The sequence below is a fragment of the Acomys russatus genome, chromosome 2 (genome assembly GCF_903995435.1).
Source record: "Acomys russatus chromosome 2, mAcoRus1.1, whole genome shotgun sequence".
NCBI lineage: Eukaryota > Metazoa > Chordata > Mammalia > Rodentia > Muridae > Acomys > Acomys russatus.
In genome coordinates this window covers 50,966,390-50,988,525 of record NC_067138.1, presented here as the reverse complement: position 1 = coordinate 50,988,525, position 22,136 = coordinate 50,966,390, and the positions used below count along the sequence as shown (strand labels likewise).

At 34.8% G+C, this 22,136-nt stretch overlaps 1 protein-coding gene across 5 annotated transcripts in view; it reads right to left on the bottom strand.

Moving 5' to 3' along the window:
* Positions 1–22,136, bottom strand: part of Epha7 (EPH receptor A7) — a 149,716-nt gene that overhangs the window by 14,098 nt on the left and 113,482 nt on the right. Inside the window, exons 6-13 of one of the 5 annotated variants that reach the window (XM_051161075.1) lie at positions 16,096–16,220; positions 13,297–13,465; positions 8,646–8,754; positions 7,988–8,043; positions 3,695–3,808; positions 2,609–2,794; positions 1,989–2,050; positions 586–795 (exon numbers count right to left, since the gene is read on the bottom strand). In XM_051161075.1, the coding sequence (XP_051017032.1) occupies positions 586–795; positions 1,989–2,050; positions 2,609–2,794; positions 3,695–3,808; positions 7,988–8,043; positions 8,646–8,754; positions 13,297–13,465; positions 16,096–16,220 (1,031 nt within the window). Of the gene's footprint in view, positions 1–585; positions 796–1,988; positions 2,051–2,608; positions 2,795–3,694; positions 3,821–3,858; positions 5,128–7,987; positions 8,044–8,645; positions 8,755–13,281; positions 13,466–16,095; positions 16,221–22,136 lie in introns of those variants that run through there. The other 4 variants (XM_051161072.1, XM_051161074.1, XM_051161073.1 and 1 more) reach the window with 4 other exon arrangements.

Here is a 22,136-nt window from a genome sequence, read left to right as displayed (position 1 = left end):
GTAAAGTGGAGTGAAAAATGGGATGTTTAAGTAAATGCTCACATGTCTCCCTTTTGGTCTAATATCATAAAAGTTGTAACTTAGTATACTCGTTCTATTGGAATCTTTATTTAAATACAATTACTTCTGTGATAATAAGCTAGTATCTAGATATTGTACTTAACTATACAATACTTTTGTTGTTTTTGTTTTTGTTTTTTGTTTTGAGACAGGTTTCTCTGTGCAGGCCTGGCTGTCCTGGACTCACTTTGTAGACCAGGCTGGCCTCTAACTAACAGGGATCCACCTGCCTTTGCCTCCTGAATGCTAGGATTAAAGGCATGCACCACCATGCCTGGCTTACTATACAATATTTACACAGTATGAGTCCAGGGTAGTGCAAACCCAGTGCAAAATGTGACAGTATCATACTTTTTCCTTCCTTCCTGGTCTTGTGTGTAGATTTTAATGACACTAATTTCCCCAGATGAAAGGAAAAGCTGAGGTTAATCTGCATGTCTCCTGCTGCTAAGTTTTACTTTAAGCCCTTCTCATTTGCTTGGGATAGCTTAGGTATAAGAAGCACAATAGTAGGTGTTTTCTTACAGTGGTTGTATAGACAGCTTCCGGATCATCCTCTATAACCCGGGACAGGCCAAAATCTGACACTTTACAAACAAGATTGCTGTTAACAAGAATGTTGCGAGCTGCAAGGTCCCTGTGAACATATCCCATATCAGCCAAATATCTCATCCCGGCGGCAATTCCTCTCAGCATTCCTACTAACTGAATGACTGTAAATTGCCCATCATGTTTCTGCAGGAATACAAAATAAAGTTGGTTAATGGTGCTTTAAAGGGAACAAAAATCACCCAAAAAAAATGTATGCATGATCGTAATTTACCATTGTATAATAGGAAGTGTTTGTTAATTTTCTGTATAATATAGATAATTAGTGGGGAAAATAGCACATGTTGGTGTAGGTGATAGTCAACATGATAGATCTGTGTTAATATCTAGTTATCTACATACGTTGGTTATTTCCTGGTAACTGATGATAACCATTTATTATAAAAATCCATTTGTTTATATACTAAAATATCAGGCAAAGCTAGGAAATAGAATTTCCAAAAAATAAATCTGATAGGTATGTGTCTACAACATGCCAAAACATGTATATAAATATCTTAAGAATGCACAGAACAAGGAATTCACAGGTATTCCTTATCTTACAAATAATGAAAAAGGAAATAAGCCAACATTTTATTTAAAAATATGGAAAAATTAAAGACAAAAAATGATTAACAGTGGCTGACTTTCCTTTCTTTCATTCCTTTGGATGTACTTCTGGTAGACACACTACTTGTAACACTCTACTACTGTGTCAAGAGACTGCCCCAACCAAACTGGCGACCATTCAGTTCTCAAAAGATACAGACATGCTACATGGAGGATGCTGGTTTGAAAATGTGCATTGCCTGGGTATTACTTCAGGAAACTGGGATCTGTACATACCATAGTGACACAACAATTAAATTTCCTCTAATTTCTCTTCTTGTTTATGACTCAGATTTAATATGTCATTGTAGATCACATAAAGAGGGCATTATAAGAACTCACATGCTAGTTGTTTTGTCTTTCCATTTGGGAAAATGTTAACATGCCCGTATTCTGAACAGACAAACTTCCTACAGTAAACTATGCTTGTTCATAGTTAAGGATTTACAAAGACATCACATACCACTCACTAAAAATTCCTTGCTGCCCTGTGATAGACATTTAAATCACACAGCTTGAGGTTATCATTATATTTCAAGTAATGATATTAATAAGCCATGTTATTAAAAATTCTAATTTAACCCAATCTCGAACTGTGATTTTCTTCAAAGATAATTTTCTAACTCCATACAGTTTTTATGTTTACATGTCATATTATGAGACAAGGTTCACAAACTTGCACCCCTTTCAGGTACAGTCTCAGTGCATGGGCGAATGATGTGGGAACTCACCCTGAGAAATGCATCCAAGGCTCCATTTTCCATGAACTCAATCACGATCATGACAGGCTTCCCTAATAATAAAATAAAGAAAAGAAAAAAATGGTATTTCACAAGCTATACCCTAAACTTGAGAATATTTCATTCTCTCACCCTCAAAACCCATAGTGCTCTTTGAAGAAGCTGAAGAGGTCAGAAGGGTAGTTTCTAATCAGAGGGCTAAGCTTGGGTAGGCATGCAAGGCTGTGGAATACAGGCACAATGAAATAAGCCACTGGCACTCCTTGCCCTTCTCATTTCTACTTTGTGAGCAACAATAAAAATAAAAAATTAAATAATGGAGCTTTCTATAAAATGTACAGGAGCTTTTTCAATTTTATGCATTTTGGTAAATATGAATATTAATCAGTAATTCTAGCCATAAGATTCGTTCTTCAAATCTAATCCCATGTTTTCCTTTCCTTGACTATACTCTGAATTAGCAGCAAATAATAATTATTTTTTTAAATTAGTCACACACCAATAAAAAAATCAGTTAGAAATGCAATGTCTTCAGAATTGATTTTTAATTGTATGTGCAATGCTACTACTTTACAGCACATTAATAAGTGAAGCATATCACTGGTGACTACCTCGTGTAACAACCCCTTCCAAATGGACGACATTTGGGTGGTCAAACTGCCCCATGATGCTTGCTTCGCATAAAAAGTCCCTCCTTTGTTTTTCTGTGTAACCAACTTTCAGGGTTTTTATGGCCACTGCAACATCTCTCTTCCCTGGAAGTTTCAAACGACCACTGCAAACTTCTCCAAATTCTCCTGAAGTAAAAGGACAAGCAGGCATGTTTTAAAGCAGGCTGGTATATTTCATGCTTTCTAAGAAAATGGGTTAAAACATTTAAAATAAACTTTAAGTAATCAAGCAGTTCTTCTAAGTGAAAACAAATGCATTCGAATTGATGGAGAATTTTTATTTCCTATATGCAGTGAAACAGTTTATGAAATGAAGGGCAAGACAAAATCAAAACTGAGGAAACATTTTGTTCACTCATAGAAGCTAAGGCTCACTAAATGCTGTTACTTTTTGGTTGATTTACAAACGCTCTTTCTGAGTCAGTCTTTAGATTTGACGTGTCTACTTGCTAAAGCTTAAGGGCACATTATCAGACTGTAATCATTGTTATTGCTTTTAAAGTCTAAGGGACAGTATGGATTAAAGATTTTAAAAGTATGGAATTTATATGCATTACACTTCCTATGTATAAGCATCTTGAGCTGAAAAAATTAAACTTTTAGTGTTCCATTTAATTTATATACATTTTTCCCATTAATGTAAATGGTACAATAGTTAATTGCTAAAAAGAAAAGAGAAAAAGGCAGTTTTAAAGACAAGAATGTATATTTCATCAATTTGCAAAAAATTCTGATGTCTAAAATTCTACTATTCTTGTAAACAGCTGAGAGTGACTACGAATTAGCTAATAACACAGCATCTTAAGAACGCAGTTGAAATCACATATTTCATACTCTTTACTATGTGCTCCCTTCCCATTTTTTTTTTAAGATTTCACAACCAAGTACAGCCTCATTGCTTCCAATAGTTCAGGTAAATGCACGAGTTCTATACTTGAAGCATAATTATTTGCCTGTCATTATGATATATGACTTTTCATCTTGGCCAAATAGAACAGCTGAATAAGGAAGCTACAACAGCCTTACCTGCACCAATCACACGCTCAATTTTAATACAGGAGGCATCTAGCTCCTTGGCGAATTGATGGACAGCTCTATTTGGGTCCTCATAGGTTTCAGGGTCAATGTAGGTTTTGGTGCCTGGAAATTTAACTGTAATGATGTAAGAAAGCATGACTGTGATGAAGCAAAGCACTTATTGTGCAGTCAGCCCAGGAATGTCATTATGCAGAGTGCTCCTTGGAACAGTGACCTTGCTTCCACATCACCTCATTCACAGCAGTTTTAACAGACTACTCCAGTCTGCTGGCGTCTAGGTATTATCTGCAAGCTTCTATAGGTAGCATAGGATCCAACTCATAGGTTACTAACTGAATTGCTTTTCCAGTAAATCAAAAAAAGACATCCACCGAAATTTCTGACGTGTCTGTGCCTATCGGACCGGAGGTTTGATTAAACTCAGAGCCATCATAGCCTACTTCAAGTCAACCGCGGGTTGGAATGGACTCAGACACACATTGATAAATATATCAGCCAGTCAATCCATCAAATTAATACACCAGGGAAATAAGACATTTCATTTACAGGTAGATCACTGCACTGACAGCAATATTAAAAACATTTAGACATCTTACTTATTCTTTGATTTATTTTTAAAGACCAACCACTGTTGACATATACATAAAATTAGTACAAGATATGAGGGACTGCTATCACAAAATCAAAGAGAAATATTCAAAAGACATAGTTTTATATTCACCTTGAGGGTAATAGAGGCTGGATATACAAAGTGCAGAGTAAATTAGAAAATTTACAATATTCCTGGGATCTGTTACCAAGTATGACAGTGATTTGAAAGAGAAATGGTTCATATGAACTTTTCATTATAAGGCTTTGGAAGATCTTAGCTAATACGAGGAGGTAGCCAGTATGCCTCACAAAAGGTAGTCAAAATTCAAACAACAGAGTATCATTTCAAAAGTTAAAATCTTTAAATGCACCCAGAAGCATGCAGGTAACAGATACTGCTAAGCCAACTTTATATCAAATTCAATTACAATAAAGTATTCCAAATCTCATTTGGTTCAAGACAAAGATAGGTAGGCATATTTGGTTATATTAATGCAATGAAAAAAATTACACTATATCCTTAAAAATTCTTTATTATTATTAACAAAGCCACCAAACAATCTTTCCATTAAGACTTAACTACTCTCAGAACAATTCCTTTATTATATATTACACTGTAGCCTAACTGTGCTTATGTCATCACATTAAATCAAGATCAGATTTAAAAACTAAACACAGAACAACAAAATAAGCAGAATGTATGAAGGAAAATGGGATTTTAAAAAATCTTGATTTATTCTGCTGTAGTTGATTGTTTATCCAAAATTGATTGTCTTAAACAATTATTGTTGCAGTTTATAAAACTGACAGGTGCTCATTTGTTACTAAAGCTGAACATGAAAAAAAAACACAAGAAGAAAAGAGAGAGGGGATAGAAGGAGAAAAAAAGAGGAGTACAGGGAAGAGGGGAAGAGAAAGAGAGAGAAGGGAAGAAAACAATAGGTTAACCTCCTAGGTTGTCAGGCAGTTGGAGAAAGAGCCATCTTCTCCCCTTTTCATTCTCTCTCTCTTTCATTTTTGTTTTTGTTTTTGATAAGGAAGCTAGATTGGACGGAGCCTTCTGCATCTCAAATGGGTCTCTGATGGTTCTTTATTCAAGCTGTCATAAAACATTTTGACAGGCCAAAGCTGCTTTGGCATAAAAACATGAAATACTACCCAGCTTGGAATCTAAGACATTGTTAGAAGAAACGGTAGGAGGAAACCAAATGTAAATTGGAATTGCTTCACTAAACTCTTCCGTCGTATTTATATCTTAAAATTGTGAGACTTGGGTCCCTGGAGAGCCCAGGGCACAGGCTACAAATGACTGGGTATTCCGCTAAATTCAGGGCCCCCAAAGCCAGTTAAATGGTTGCTTTCAAGTTCCTGTAAAAATCAAATCTGGTTTCTCTGCAGCTATGAAGACTGCTTATGCACTGAGGGAATAAAGGACACCAGCATGTAAATAGCCAGGTCGTTTAGGTAAAGCCATAAAGTGGGATACATTGTCTGGTTCACACTGAATGACAGGATATCTGTATAAAAAGAATCAGTCAAAATGCACAGGATTCAATAGGACAGAGCAGTCAAGCACACTTTACCTTTTCATAATTCATTTAAAACTGTATGTCTTAAAGTAAATATTGACATAATTTCTGATTATCCTAGTCTGTTGTTTTGTCCAACCTAAGAGAATAAGTGTGTGTGTGTGTGTGTGTGTGTGTGTGTGTGTGTGTGTGTGTGTGTGTGCTAATACCTCATTTAAATTTTCTTGGACAATAAATATTTCAAAACCACCGTAGATATTTTGCCAAAGAAATGGAAACTGCTTATATACAGTATATAGCAAGTTCATCCTGTCTACTTCAACAAGTAAAACATTCAGTTCTTAATGATCCTGATTAAAAACTGGATGCAATACATTAAAGAAGTGAGTGGCTCCAAAATGTTAAAACTGAATAATGACAATTAAATATAAAACGATACCGTGAATATCGATTGTGTTTCCATTTAAATTCTGCACTATACTGTAAGTTTAAAATAAGCAAAAAAGCATATTTGGTAATTTGAGAATGTCTTAAATAAATCCAATAAATGGTAGAAAAGTGACATATTGATGGCAGTGACATTAAGCAACTGCACCAATAAATTATCTACATGTGGGTGTGTTGAAAGTTTCCGGTAACCCTACCTAGGTCTTATATTTTTATACTGTAGATGTTTTCCAGCACAAATAAAACTTTTGGTGCTAAAATTTCAGTGGTTTCTTCCTTGTTTTGGAGAAGTGTTAATTTTTTCCTAGCCACAAAGGAGGAAAAAAAACCCTGTACTGTCCTTATCTTCTACCAATAAACTGGCTATGAGATTCTCATGTATGACGCTTTTTATAAGGAACTCACAAGCCAATTAGTCAAAAGACTGGAGTGAGGGAAGAGAATCATGCAGAGGCAGGGAGACTCAAGTCACATAAGGTGTGAACCGGGTATGATCTGGGATGTCAACTTAAAGAGAATATGTATACAATCATAAAGACAAAGGGCATGGGACTTCCCAGAGCCTGGGAAGGGTTCAATGAAAGTGGGAGTGCTTGAAGCTTAAATCTCATGATAAAGTCAATTCTCTTCTGATGACGGTAATTGTGAACATGTCCTCCTGGATCCTGTGTTAGAATTCTACAGAGATGCTCATTCAGGTGGGATCACTGACTGTCACTTCGACAAACGCAAAGAAGTAAAATTTAGCGGAGTGGTTTTCATTTTACTCTTTGAACACTGACTTTAAGAATTATGGGAACATTCTAAAATGGTTAGAAATTCCTGAATGCCAGTTAGATACTCATCCATTTAGAATATGAGCGTTATAATATTTATTAGATACTATAAGAAGAATGTGGGTAATTATATAGTAAATAACTATTATGTCACTTTCAGGAACTTTATGTACAAGAAACATCACAAAAGGTATAGCAATTTAAAAAATAAGTATACTTGGATTCTATATTTTCAGGGCTTAAACTTAGAAATTGCCTTATGCTTGGTTTAGAATGTCATTAATTTTAAAATTGAAATAATTTGATCCTTAGGCTTTTATTTTATCTGTAAAAAGTATTATGATTTATTCTCAAAGCCCATAGTTCCATTTGCCATTGGTTGTACAACCGAAATAATGCAGATGCACTCCTATTTTCTTTGGATTGATAGGCTTCCTATAGAATTGATTTCTAACATGGGCTTTTAAGAACCAGGTAACTCACATTCCTAGGAAAACTTCAGACAATGGGATGCTAATATTGTACTAATTATTACCCATGACATATCTCTCAGTGGTAATTCATAGTAGTCTCCTGAGCTCTGTGATTCTTGCAAGCATCACCCACTGGGTGGGAGAAAGGGCCTCCCACACCTTAGACTGACACCCCTTACTGGAAAGGAGGGACTTACTGCATTTAATAGTTGACTACTGAAGTGATGAAAACACCTAGGCAGGTGAGTTCCAAAAGCAACATGAGTTTGCAAAAGGCAAAAACTGTGATGTGAAAACATATGAATATTTGGAAGTAATGTGACATCTCTGAATAGTCTGTTACATTTTTTAGCTCATTACAGAATTTAAAGCATGATGCATTAGGGATTAATTCATGCCAATAGGAACAATCAGGTTTCTGTTTGAATCGGGGTAAACTGAAAGAACAAAAAGCCAAACACTTACAATGAAAGTAGAGTTCTTCATCTCCTTCTTGGTCAGCCTTGCTATAACCACAGTGCCTGGGAGGAAAAAAGGAAACTTGTGAAAAGTTTTCTGGCTGATCTTGCTTCATGGCTTAGCATACAAGATCAGGAGCAATGCTATGTAGCGACATGTTAGCTAGAGGACTAAACAAACCAAGTATATTTTGCCCACTGTTATGAACCACTTGGTAATGACCTGTCAATACACATGATCAAAATATGCGTAGGAAGTGGAGTATTTGTTTAAGACCAGACAACAGGAAAGTTTTTGTGGTGTTAGATTCATCAATTAGTTTTTACTTTTATATTTTTACTGGAAAAGCCCACAAATCTTAAATGATTTTCACAAAAGTTGAAAAAAGCAACTAAAAGAGTAAGTCTTTCCTTTGGTTTCTTTAAAAGTAACTGAAAGTAACCAATATTCATTCATCCAGTATTAATTATATCACTATAAACTGAAGGCAGTGATCCAATTCATAGTGCACTTTGATTTGGGGAAAACGAAAACAATGTACTGGTCTTTGATATCTATATCAGAAAAGAACTGTCCATTCTAATAGAACGAGTGAATAATTGGTTGGCACTTTTGGGAAATCAACATTTTATTTATGACAAAACTAGGAGAATCTATGCCCTACCTTCTTCCAATGATGAAGCCAAATACCATGAACACCAATATGATGGTCCCTGCTACAGCCACCACAGCAATTATGATGACAGGATTCTGTTCACTGGAGACTGCTGTTGCTATAAACAAAATACAGAGGCTCAGGACCACTCACTGCTAGAATGAACACAGGGGTTGACTAGGAAACAATTCATATCATTTACTTTACGTTAAATTTTAAACAAATTCATTGAAGGAAAAGTATGCATTTAAACAAAAGGTTATTTGTGCATATGAAGGAAGTGGCATGATTAGTCAGGAGATGGTATATTTATCTATAAGAAGCAAACTTTTCCAATTAATTAAACAAGTCTAACAATTATTGAATCATAGTCTTTCCTATTCATACCGATGGTTCTTCTAAGGTCATTAATGAAAGCTCAACTAGACTCTCGACAGTCTCTATGTGGATAAGATCATGAGTCAGGATGCCCTAAAGCAGATTGTGATTCAGGCCGCTTGAAGAAACAGCTTATTACTTCAAGCTCTGCAACAATTGTTATATATTCTCTATAGCATTATATTTTCATTATCAAAATAGATAGATGCAATTACTAGAGATAATATATGATGAAAATGTACATCCAAAAATTATTGCGTTATAAATATGTAATATTTAATCTCAAGAAAATATAATTTGCCTATGTCTAAAACTGCCAACAACTATAATCTTTAATACAAGGCATGATGGAAAATATTACTCCTTCTTGTTGGAGGCAAGGGACTTGGTCTCTAGGGCAGAAAATATTATATATGAATAACTGCCTAGCTTCAACAAGCAACACCCACTGCTAACCCTAACCAGATTTAGTCTATTTTTTCCATGTTGTTTCCACATGCAACTTATCTCTTACACCCATCCAGAAATAGCTCATATATTATACAGAACAGTTATTCAGACAGCTAATCACACAGTTTCCGATTGTGTGTATTAAACACCTTCTTAATGTGTCACCTGGTGACCTGTCTCTAGAGAGAACCAAAGGAAAATTATTTCGTTAGTAAATAACTTTTAAGTCCTAAATTCTGAGTTACAGCCTAACAGGCATATGACTAAAAAAGCACAGCTTTTTAGTTGAGTTGTTTCCCTTCTTATTTATTTATTTGTTTTTATTTGATTTTTTTACATATACAGAGAAGATACAGACTGGAGTAATTCTCATGAGAAAGGAAACAATTATACACTCAAGTGTTGAAATGCTTTGCATTCAGTGATCCCAAGGGGCCAATCCTCTGCTTGTGTAAGGCTCAGTTATTCCCTTAGTTTTGGAGGCAGTGCTCCAATGGAAACACTGAGCTCAGCTGAACAGTGAGTCAACATCCATGCATGCTCATTTACATTGGCTCCTTACTGCTGAACTTTAGCCTTTCAATAGTTGACCTATATCATGGTTTTTTTCATTTATGTCAATGGTAGAACATTTTGGAGGTAACCGTTGAGACCAGAATCAGAAGACCACATTTTAAAAACTGTAAAACCAGTAGTTGGACTAAGAAGAAGTGGAATTGGGATGAACGTGTAATGGGATAGCTTGTTAATTTCTGTTTGAAGAGTGCTTACATATCCTCTTCCTGGGTAAATCTTCACTCCTGTCTTGTTTCAGAGCACCGTCATCACTATTTATTGGATGGTAATACTGCACCTTGAATTTTGCCATAGTTAACCATATAGCCAGAATCCATAAAGTTGGCACACTGTTTCACTAAGCTTAGTCTGAGCACACTTACAATTTCTCGCATCTATCTGTGTACCTACTTCTTAGAGTAGCATACATGCTGAGTCAGTGGACCTTAAAGAGGCTAGTGTAGGCATCCTTGAAAACCCTTAAGAGATTTCCAGGGCATCTGAAAGACCAGCACGATTTTCCCATAGTACAAATATATTCTTCTCTCTTTATACTTGCATTTGCCTATAAGTTCAATATCGAGTTTTCCTGAAGCTCAATGATCTAATGACATCACACTAATGGCTAAAGGAGGTGAGATTAGTATGCTGTAGTTTAACATAAACACAGTGGCACACACCTGTAATCCCAGCACTCAGGGAGGTAGAGGCAGGTGGATCTCTGTGAGTTCAAAGCCAGCCTGGTCTACAGTTGAGTCCAGGACAGCCAAGGCTACACAGAGAAACCCTACTTTGAGAAACCAAAAAAAAAAAAAAAAAAAAAAAAAAAGAAAGAAAAAAAAAAACTGAAAACAAACACAAGCAAACTAAAACCCCAAACCAACCCAGGACAACCTTTTGAGAGTCCTTCAATATTTTGAAGAGTAAAAAATGTTTCTGAGATAAAAATTATTGAGAACAGTTTGGGTGAATAATAATGCCTTTAGAAACTTTTTCAACTATCTACTATCCATAATACATTGGATGTATAAATTTAATATAGCTACTACTAACCTGGCACTTAGGGAAGGTGGAGTACACCCACATAATGCATGGATATCCCACAGTGGGATTTTTGTATGATCTTCTAATTTCTTATCCATTGAGAGATGTTTATGCATCAAATGCTACAGTAGGTGCTGTCAAGTCAATTGTGTAGGAATTTTATGTGCTCTCACCAGTCTGCTTCTAGGTTGCTTAGAAATCTCTGACATCATTACCTGCCAGGGGCACAGGATCAAAGAATTGCCACCCATCCTGTGGCTCCTCTCTTTCTTGCTCTCTTACCTCTCCCCTTTCTCTTCCTAAGCTCCCCCACTGTCTATTTCTCTCTGTCTCTCTCTGCTTATCTCTCTGCCATCATTGCTCACTCAGGCCCTAACTCCTCTCTTCTTACCTTCCCTCAAACAAATCTCCTAGTCCCAGATCTGTTACGTGACATCTATATTTACACATTATAAAAAATAGTTAAAAGAAGTAAAAAATAAATGATTCTTTCTTCAATTTTACATCTTAAAGGAAGAGACCACTCTGATAATCAAAATCATGATATGTTTTGTAATATAAAATACATTTAATATTAATTTCATGTGATCACTCAGGATCTGAGTCTTCATCTTAATTTTTATGTCTTAGTTACATCCTTTTAAATAATGGAAGTGATATTTATAGCTATTCAATTCAATAAATAACTAGTTTGTTTCAATTTAAAATGTCAAGAAAGGACATAAATTCATTTTTGAAGTTTTCAAAATTAAAGAAGAAATAACAAAACTTGGAGAGACTCAATGGACATTAGAAAGCATAAGGTAATACTAGGAAAATGCTGTCAGTTGGAAACTATGGCAGCATATTTCAATGGTAAAGATTTTTTTTGTGTCAGTACTGAAATATCTACTTTAATTGCTTAAGTAGACTCTTGGGAGCTACTAAATTTAGATATTCTTAATTTTGCTCTTATATGTTCCATAATAAATGATACATATGAAACTAAAGGGCATTCAATCCATTGTACGACATTATGACAGCTTTTTCACCTGATAGTTGTACATGTACAATTCTACAAAAATGTTAGATGCTTTATATTGATTTCATATGTATTTTGTTATTCATTTAAAAATATAATGATATTTTGAAAGAAAATTATGGCTGACAAATTTACCAAGCTTCAGTTAATGCAAAGGTTTTCAATTTATCTGTCATTTAAAAGATGTATTTCCTGAAGTCAAAATAATTCTGACCAAAATTTCATTACTTCAAAAGCTTTTTAAAAAGTGAGAAAAGAATGTGATACCATGATTTTTATTGACTTAAAAAATTTAAAGGAACAATAGAATGACAAAGGACAACAGGAAAGACCCACTGGGTAAAGTTGGAGCCTAGCAGTAATATCAGGAGGAATCAATAACTCCCAAATGTGGAAATAAACCAAGGTTTTAGGGCAGCTGAAGAATGATTGGCAGCTGTACTCACAGTACAGTTGAGAAGAAACCTACATCTCAAGATGAAACTGTTTGTAACATACAACATAGTGATATATTTTGATTATTAACTTACATTGTAAAACATGAACAATTGATACAGTAGCTTCTAACTCATTATGTTCTACTTTCAGGTAGGGTGGTCAGTTCCAGGATATTTAGTTATGTTTCAAATATCCTTAATATTTCCTAGTATAACTGAAATAATTCATAACAGTAGTGATAAAAGGACTCTTCAAATTCAAGAAACACAAGTTTTGAGATCTTTCTGAACTCTCAATGATTGAGACCATTGCTAGAAACATAGAACTTCAATTAACCACAAATCATGAATAGGATATTATTTATAATAGTCTATTATTCTTCCAGTCACCCTCTTGGGTCCTGTCTGTAAAGGAGTGTATTTGATGCACACAATTTGAATTACAACATGCTGAGGCACAAAAACATCTCGTTTCAACACACAAACTGAAGGACTTCTACATGTGTTTCTGATTTCACGTTTAAAAATAAATACAGTATACATTTAAAAGTCTGTTATCATAAAGTTTTAATATTATTGAATATAGAGAATATTTAATAATTATTTCCATGAATGACCTTTATACTAGATATATTTATGTTCATGCATATTAATTGGTAGACACAAAAATTAGTTTTGATGCAAAAACATCACTCTCAATACAAAAATTAACCAAGTGACAGCTATAAAGTGAAAAATCTGAACCAAAGATGGTAATTACCTTCAAACATTTTACCTGTAGCTTCCTCTAGTGTGGCCACATCAAGCCTGGGGCTGTAGTTCCCATAACCAGCTGCGGTGAAAGCGCGGATCTGAAAAACATACACTGTTCCCGGTTTCAGATTAGTAATGGAGGCTGAGGTGGACTTGGTTTTCAGCGTTGAGTAGCTCCTTTCTCTTTGATCCTGCAATGATATTTAAAGGGGAAATTTATCTGACTGTTGATTTTGGTAGTACACTTTAATTTGCTGTATTGCTTTCATTTAATTGAAGCTTTAGTCTACCTTCTGGAGTACTGTGACACTCATTGTTTCTAAAATAATATAAAATGCAATGGAAACAATGCCTCTGTTGTATAAATCTCAAAGAGAAATAAAGCCATTAAAATGATCACTATGGTTGAGATTTTGCTGTGTGGAGGCAGGGCACCATGGTTCCCACTTTTTGGCCACATTTCTTTTTTGATTAAAATGCAGGTACACCTGGGAGACCTCTGGCTTAATAGAGGACTTCCTATAGCTATATGATTCTTTCTAAGTGAAATTTAAAAAAATTTCAAATGCCAAAAAAAAAAAAAAAAAAAAAAGCCAACCAAGTAACCTATTTAATCAAGAATTTCAGCTAAATGCTGCCACCATAGTGACACACTGGTTACTCTCAATAAGAAGGGTAGAAATTTATATCCACATAGTGGTACTTCGTAGAGTATTTTAGTTGCAACTTTGAATCTGAGAGTAAAGTATGTGAATTATGGTTGTGGTTTGACACTATTTTAAATATAATTTTATGTACTCACTTTTCAAATGTAAATATCAAGGCTTGCAAAGTTCATTAAAGCAATAGTTTATGCTTCTTCTAACATACCATATGTGTTAAGGATATTTTATATACTTATATGGTCTTTTACATAAAATCATAAGATAAGCTTAAGAATTTATTGAATATGAAACTTTAAGCATATAAACTCATCGAAACAATATTTATTAGAGTAACACTTCAATTTTCATTTATATGACTTTCTTATGCTATGAAGACAAGTTGAAAAAGTTATGCTTTCTAAAATATACATTTTTGGATAGTTTATGATTCCTTCTGTAAGTACCAGTGTTAAAATTATTTACTGAAATCTGACAATATCATCTCGATTTATTTACCTTCACATGGCTACTTCTAAAAGTGGAAATAAACACTGCGACTAAGTTTATGGAGTTGATTCGTGATAGCTCTAGTCCAATCATTTATAAAGATGATCGTGGATATTATATATGTAATCACAGACAGTTGAAGTATCTCTGGGCAGAACTAGAGAGAACTTACAGTCAGTGAGCATCAATACACAGATCCTGTGCCTTCTCACGGCACAGCTACTCAGTTCCAGTAATGCACTCCAATAACTGCCTATTTTCCACATTACTGGCTGTAAATACATTCTGTTTCTTTCATGCAAATAAAACCCAGCAATTTGAACGCACTTATTTCAGATAAGGATTTGCAGAAGATTGCTGATTCCCTGTGAGAAACTCTGCCACACTGTAGTGTAAAATGTGCTTTATTGACTTTAAAATCTACCAATTTCGGGAGGGACCATAACTGTTAGGGATTACATGAAACAGATATAACAAAAACTGCGTTAAAAACAATGATCCCCTTTAAGCACATTTGATGGGACAAGAAATGTATTTTTTTGTTATAAAGCAGAAGCATAAAAATGCAGCTGAAGCTAAGAAGAAAACAAACCAGGATGAAAATAGGAAGCTAAAGTATTTTAAAGGTGAACAGTGACACTTACCTTACTTTAAACTTAAACTTTATTTTCTTTTTGTTTTTCCTCACCTGGTGTGGAGGGCCTTTGCTATGAAGTGTACACATTTCAATGAACTCTATTCATTCATTTCCAAATTTCCCCCCAAATGTTAGGACTTTATTTTACACTCGTCTCTAATGGGAAGTCATTCTATGTATTGGAGCACTCACCCAACTCACTTACCTTGACAGAGTGTCATTTATTAAAATTAGAATCACAACATCTAATAGTGGTAGGTTCTGGGTTTTACATTTTGAGTGATGTTTTTCTCGTGGTAAAACTCAGATAATTGGGAATGGACTTTATAGAATTTTCCCTCTCTAAATAAGACACAGATGAATATGTTCATATGGACAGGAATTTCCCAGTAATATCTAGTCATTCTATTCAGAGTATGGAAAGGAGCAGCCCATGGGTTTTAGACAGTACTTCCTATAGGAGGAGAGGTATGAGACATAACAATCTAGTATGTCTACTGTAACTTCCAGAGAGAATCTAAAGGAATTAAATAATATCAGCTTAATCTTAGTGTTGGAGGATATTATATACATGTTATGCACAATACAATTAGATATTATAACAGCATTTGAAAACATAGATCCTATGAAAGCCCTAGATTAAAGTGTCATAAGCACACAAATAAACTGAAGGGAGCTTTTCTTTTCTTTTCTTTTCTTTTTTATCAAAATGCATTGGATTAATTGGTTTCCGTGTCACTAAAGTATCCTATGTCTAATTATTATACCAAAAAAAAAAAAAAAAAAAAAAAAACCCTGAAGAAATACACTATAAATACAATATTCTCATTTGTGTGACACATAAAGTTAACAAATAGAGATCTTGATTGTAATCATGAGCCAGGGCTGGGGGAGATGGTTATTAAACACAATGAGTCATAAGTCTGAATTCAAAGTAGCTCCAAATAGTGGTGTTAGGACCAGCACTGGCATACAGTGCAGTTGCATGGCGTCAGGCACAGCACTGCTCACACCGCAGCTCCCGCACACTTACTTTCTCATAATACTTGATTTCATATTCCGTGATGACTCCATTGGGATGCTCCGGTTCCTGCCAGGAAAGCTCCACAGTCCGCTGCAGAACCCTCTCCTTCATTACTCCGCTCACTTGCGAGGGAGCTGTTTGGACAAGATGTGTCAATAAACAATGGGAAAATTCACTGGGTGTCTCAAATCAAGTGTCACAACTGATCAGTCCCATGCTGCGCCAGTTTCATTAAGGTAAAAGAAAGCACCTTTTCATAGCTCACAATTCAAAAGCTAATGAATATTCAAACAGGACCTTATTACTGTTCATAAACCTTAATAGAAATTTAAATTAAAGTGCAAACAGCAGAAGATAGTATTGTTCAAGTTAGTGAAAGATGAAAATGATGGGGCTGAGAATGACAATTAAGCAAATGAATGCTAATTAAGGCTAGAAAATATGATTTCGGATTAATCTCCAGTGATAAACTGAGTCCAAATATTTATTTTACATAAAACAGAAATACACTTTTCAAATAAAATAAAAATCTGAATATTCTAGAGAAAAAAGTTCGTGAAGTAGAATCTTCAGTTAAAAAGTACACACTTTAAAGTGATTTTTTCTTGTTTCATTTGTGTATGTGTATCTGAATATGTGCTTCTGTCCCTGTATATATATTCTCAAAGAATACCAAATAACTTTGGTGAAAAGTTTTATACTTCATTAGGTAAAGATGCTAGAAAAGGTGCACGCTTCTCCCCTGTCGAGCTGGGCACGGCATGGCATCAGCTTTATATCCTGGCATATACCAATGCATACCTACTAACCCAGGCCTCAAAAGCTTTGGTCAAGGCAGTTCAAAGCCAACGCCTTGCTTTCTCTTTCTGTGCTGATAATAGTATGCATAGAGTTCCTTCATTCTAATTAGTGGCATATCCTCTTTCTGGTAGCTAAGGCTTTGGAATTCAGTAAGCTAATTTGCTCTGTCCAATTTGCTCGGTGATGATTAACTAGTTGTCTACTCTGCCTAAGTGAGTAGCTGCGCAGGCTTGGCTGAGTTTCAGTGGGGTCATTATGTTTCATGTATCATGCTCTATCTCACTCTGTAAAATATTTTCAGGCTGTTAATTTAATTTTCAGATGTCCAAAATTGTTAATAATCCTGCTGACAGAAAAGCAATTATATGGGACCAAAGCCATTTCAGCAAATTTCTGATGTTTATCCCTTTGGCTGTATTTTGTTTCTTCTACTTCTTAATACTTTCTTGCATCAATGTCTGGAAAACACATTTTTCACATCTTTCTTGCTTTGCAGACTTGAAGGATGGCCAAGGAAGACCCATGACTGCCATTCCTGCCCATATTACTAATAAAGAACAGATATGCCACTAAGGAGGAATGATTTTTTTCTTGAAGGAAATTCTCGGTATATGGTGTTTACAGGTAAATGCATATCTGGTACACTTGCAATGAAGCAAATTTGCAGTAAGAAACCCCTTTTCAGCAACTCTTATGCCTCACAGCAGCTGGGAAAACTTATGTCTAAACTCATAAAGACCATCCTTAGCCCAATTCACAGCTCGAGATGTGTGAGCAGTCCCACAGCCTCGGGCACCATAAGCCCCAACCAATGAGAAGGTGATGTTATATTGACCAGTTTCTGAGAGTCACATTTACTCTGAAGCCTAGAATGTAGCCTAGTGAAAACACTGCTAAGAGCAGCAGGTTGACTTGCATACCAGGGCTGCTGAGCTCTGATTACGGCATATAATGTAGGTGTGCCATGAGAAATCAAGCTGCAAAGACATAGATGACATAGATCAACACATTTAAGATTTCAGGCTACTTTCAGAAAGCATGCATCACATGCTGTAGTTGTCAGTAACTGTTCATATTTTGTGCAGTTGCCAGCTCAAAACATGAAAGAGTTAGGAAGCCTTGGATTCTCAGAGCTATGGAGAAAATGTGGGCTATAAATACACCTTACTTAGTTTCTGCTACATAGAGCAAGCTCTAATGCAAAACAAGACTTGATTTTTGAAAGTTACTCTAAAATTACACTCACTATTTGAAACTGTAAAAGAACTTTTACAGATATAATTATGATAATTGAGGATTTGGGGGAAAGGGGTGCCAAAAATATTTGAAATCTGCAATATTTTGAAATTCATCCTATTTCTCTAATGGTGCGCTGTGCCACAACATATTTCTCTTTTGCAGCAAGAAGCCATGCCCATAAGGGACATACTGCTCATTTTGTGCACATATTTGATTTTAAAATGGTTGCTGATAGTGAATCCAGCCTCATATTTTCAGAAGGCAGAGGAAGAAATATCAGTGACTGACACTTGAGAATAGTGAGCCCTGGGAAAGAATGATCTTTCAAATACAAGGTTTTGGTTTGGAAAAACTGATAGTATTTTACCCGAGCTTTAATATTTTAGGCATAGAAGATAAGTACCTCCAAAGTGTACCATCTACAAACACAAATATCTCTATACTTGACAGATTCCAAGAATGTCAGTTTACAATAGAAGTTATATAAGAGAGTGACATACATGTCCTGATGCTAAAACACAATGTACTCTATGGTTGCCTTGTCATGTCTGATCTACTTTATGAATCACAGTAGAGCAGTTTCACCAAGAATCCACTCACATAAAATGTTCAGGAAACTATGACCCATTGTTCATTCCTGAAAATGATAGCTAAAAGCTGCATTACATAACGTTTAACAACCAATTATAGTATGACATTAATTTATAATGTCCATGCTTCTTAAAATGAAATCAATATACAGTTCATTTGGAACTGAGGTGAATCTAATAACCAGTAAGCAATAATAGGAACTGGGAAATACTTGTTAACAGTATTAACATGACAGAGACAACCAACATAACTTTTAGTAGAGTTCCTTTTGGATGATTAACAGATGTATTTTCATCAATATTTCTGAAAATATTCAAATATGACAATCTCAACTAAAAAACAAATATAACTTTCCTGGTTTTTGAAAAATTCTTACAAACCATGGGAAGGACATAAAAATATATACATATAGTACATTGTGAATCTATGTGAAATCTGTACTAAATAATGGTTAAAATATGACATCAGGAAATTAAGAAATGATTTCCACAGATGAAAATGATCCATCTCAACACCCTGATAACAAAGTTGCTAAATTTATGCAATAGGAAATTAAAGTAAGAGGTAGAAAAGCTCTGGACTTATAAAACCAGGAGGAATTATTGATATACATTTTACACAGTATGACCTTCTACACAGCCATATACAATCTTTTCTCTGAATCTCTGATTCAATTTTAAAGTTATATTTAAATTATAGAACAAGGGCTCTATTTTTCTCTTACTAAAATGTTAATCATGTGTGTGTGTGCTTGTGTGTGTGTGAGTGCATGCATTCACATGCATAGTTATGCACATATTCCTTCATGTAGTACAGAAAAGAACTATTTGAAAATACAGTGTGTGCCTGAAATGACACTGCAGATAAAAGAAAAGCTATAGACTTTAAAACACAAAGATGCTCCAGCTAGAGTTGAGATGTGCATTGGGGGAAGACAAGGGATCTGAATCCCGAGGGACAGTCAGTACATGTTAGTGGAGGGTCCTAGGGCAAACACAAGATGATAGGGAGGAAGGCTTTAGGATAAAGTACCGACCCTGGCTGACAGCAGAAAAGTGCATACTTCAGTCCTTTACGAAGCAACAAAGAACCAAATAAGACTAGAGGTATTTTCCCCCAAAGCTTCCAAAATTACAAAATACAAAACAAAAATAAAACAGAAAAAGCATAAAATAAAAAGAAAGTGAAATAAGAAAGGAAGGCTAGCCTAAATCAGTTTACAGCCTGCGGAAACTTTGAGCAAAGCATTGAGCTCAAAGATACTCTTTCAGAATTCTGATTCACAAAATTGTGGGCTATAAAATAAATACTGTTTTAAGTTATTCAGTCTGGTGATAATTTCTTATTATAATAAGGGTAAAGAAAATTTATGCACTTCCCTTTTTTATTTCTATCAACAAGGGTAATTATTGCATATATAATGATGTGACCTGTCAGACAGTACATTGAAATGCCATGTGGATAATTTTGAACTTAAGCTCCAAATGCAACATTTTATAAGAACAAATCCCACTCCACAATAAAAGAAACTTTGTATGTATGTGGTAGAATTTTGGTGAAGATATTAAATTTTGTTTGGTTTTTGGTTTTTAAAAGAGCTTCATTTATAGCTTTCATCTTTTTGTTTGTTCAGATTTTCTAACTGTATTTCAAAGAACAGAGTGGACACCTATCAGTAATCCTGTCAGAACAATGAGGAAAGATGTATCAACAAGTATAAACTGAGCTATGAGCATGTATGCATACTTGCTAATTCTTTTGGCATATGTAAATTTACATTAGGTGACTACAAAAGGGAGAAATGAAGATTCTTTAAAATACTATGTTAAACATGTTCTACAATAACACAACTTTTTTATTAAATACTTTTGTCACTATGTATTATCAATACACAGTTAAATTTTAAGAAACTTTTGAAGTTAAAAATATATTTATCATTAGTACTTTAGTATTTTGTTATATTATATTTAGCATTCCTCCTATTCCCTAGCAATATTTTGATTTTACATTTTAAAATAAAAAAAAATATAATGTATCTCAAGTACAGAGTACTAGTTAGTTTTTAATTGTTCCAATGTAATGGAGCAAATTGATTTCTGGGACAAGTAGGAGTATGTGAAAAATGTCAACACATGATTTTTACTAAGCACTAAGGTTTAACTTCCCATAAAAAGAGTCAATAACATATTATTAATAATAGCTAAAATAGTTTATGACATACAAAGTCTAAAGGCAATTGAAATGGCAGCAGCCAAGAACCCACTATGAATATCAGAGTAGTGAAATTATATGGTTGGAGGGAAGGATGCTTTCTGGCTAAAATAAACCAAACCTATTTCAACACCAAGCAGTTGAGAAAAATCAGTATTTAATGAACTAATATTTTTCACATGAGCTATCATTAAAACATCATATTCCATATAAAGTGAGCATGATGTTTATGTGACAAAGCAGAAGGAGAAAAGCATCTCTAGGAAACGCCTCCTCAAGTGCACGCAAGCAGAAGCCATGCCAGAATATTTTCTGCCAGGTAATAGACTATTGTAAAATGATTGCTTCACCATTTGACCAAAACTGCACTACTTTAAAGCAACAATTACAGGAATGATCTGCCAATATATCAATGAGAATCAAATTTTCTTCTCTAGACACACCACATAATTGCTAACTACTGTTTAAATACGGAATTAGTCTAATGTGTCTGACCTTCACAGAGAAACTTCTCAGTAAAAATGTGTCAAGGTCAGCATGCTGAGTTGTGGAGATTCCTGTTAGTAGAGTTCCCAAACACGTGATTCCATTGTGCCCGCTGAAGGGCTATTAAAGCATCAGTGGGTAAAAAGTTAATTTGTAATTCCTGGTCATTTTTAATCTTCAAAAAAATCTGCTGGATATATACATCTGAATATAGCAGATATAAACCAGGCAGGTTCCTTTAGTGAGACTTCCTCTAGACATAGACTTATTCACAGAGGAACTAGGAAACAGCATCATAGGACAATGGGGAGAAGTTAAGAATCCCTATGAGAGAAATTATCTAGCTTTTAAATCACTATTTAAGAGTCATTCTTTTATAAGTCTAGCTGATACCAACCAATATTTGTTTGGCATTTATTAGATGCAGAAAAGATTTTTTCTTTGATCTTTAGGAACTTGGAAAATTCTTTGCTCATGTACTATACACAGCTATATAATTTTAGGGTTTTCATTTTGAAATTTATTTTCCATATGATAGCACTACAAGGTAGATATTGTTATTTCTATGTTATTGTGAAAGAGTGGAGTCTCATGTAGACATCATGACAATTCCTAGCAGAAAGAGGCAGGCTCCAGGTAAGCCTATGCTTTTAAGTCCCATTTCTCATTTGTTCCCCTACTTGACTAATAATTCCAGGTGCTTCTTCTCCTGAGACTAGGCA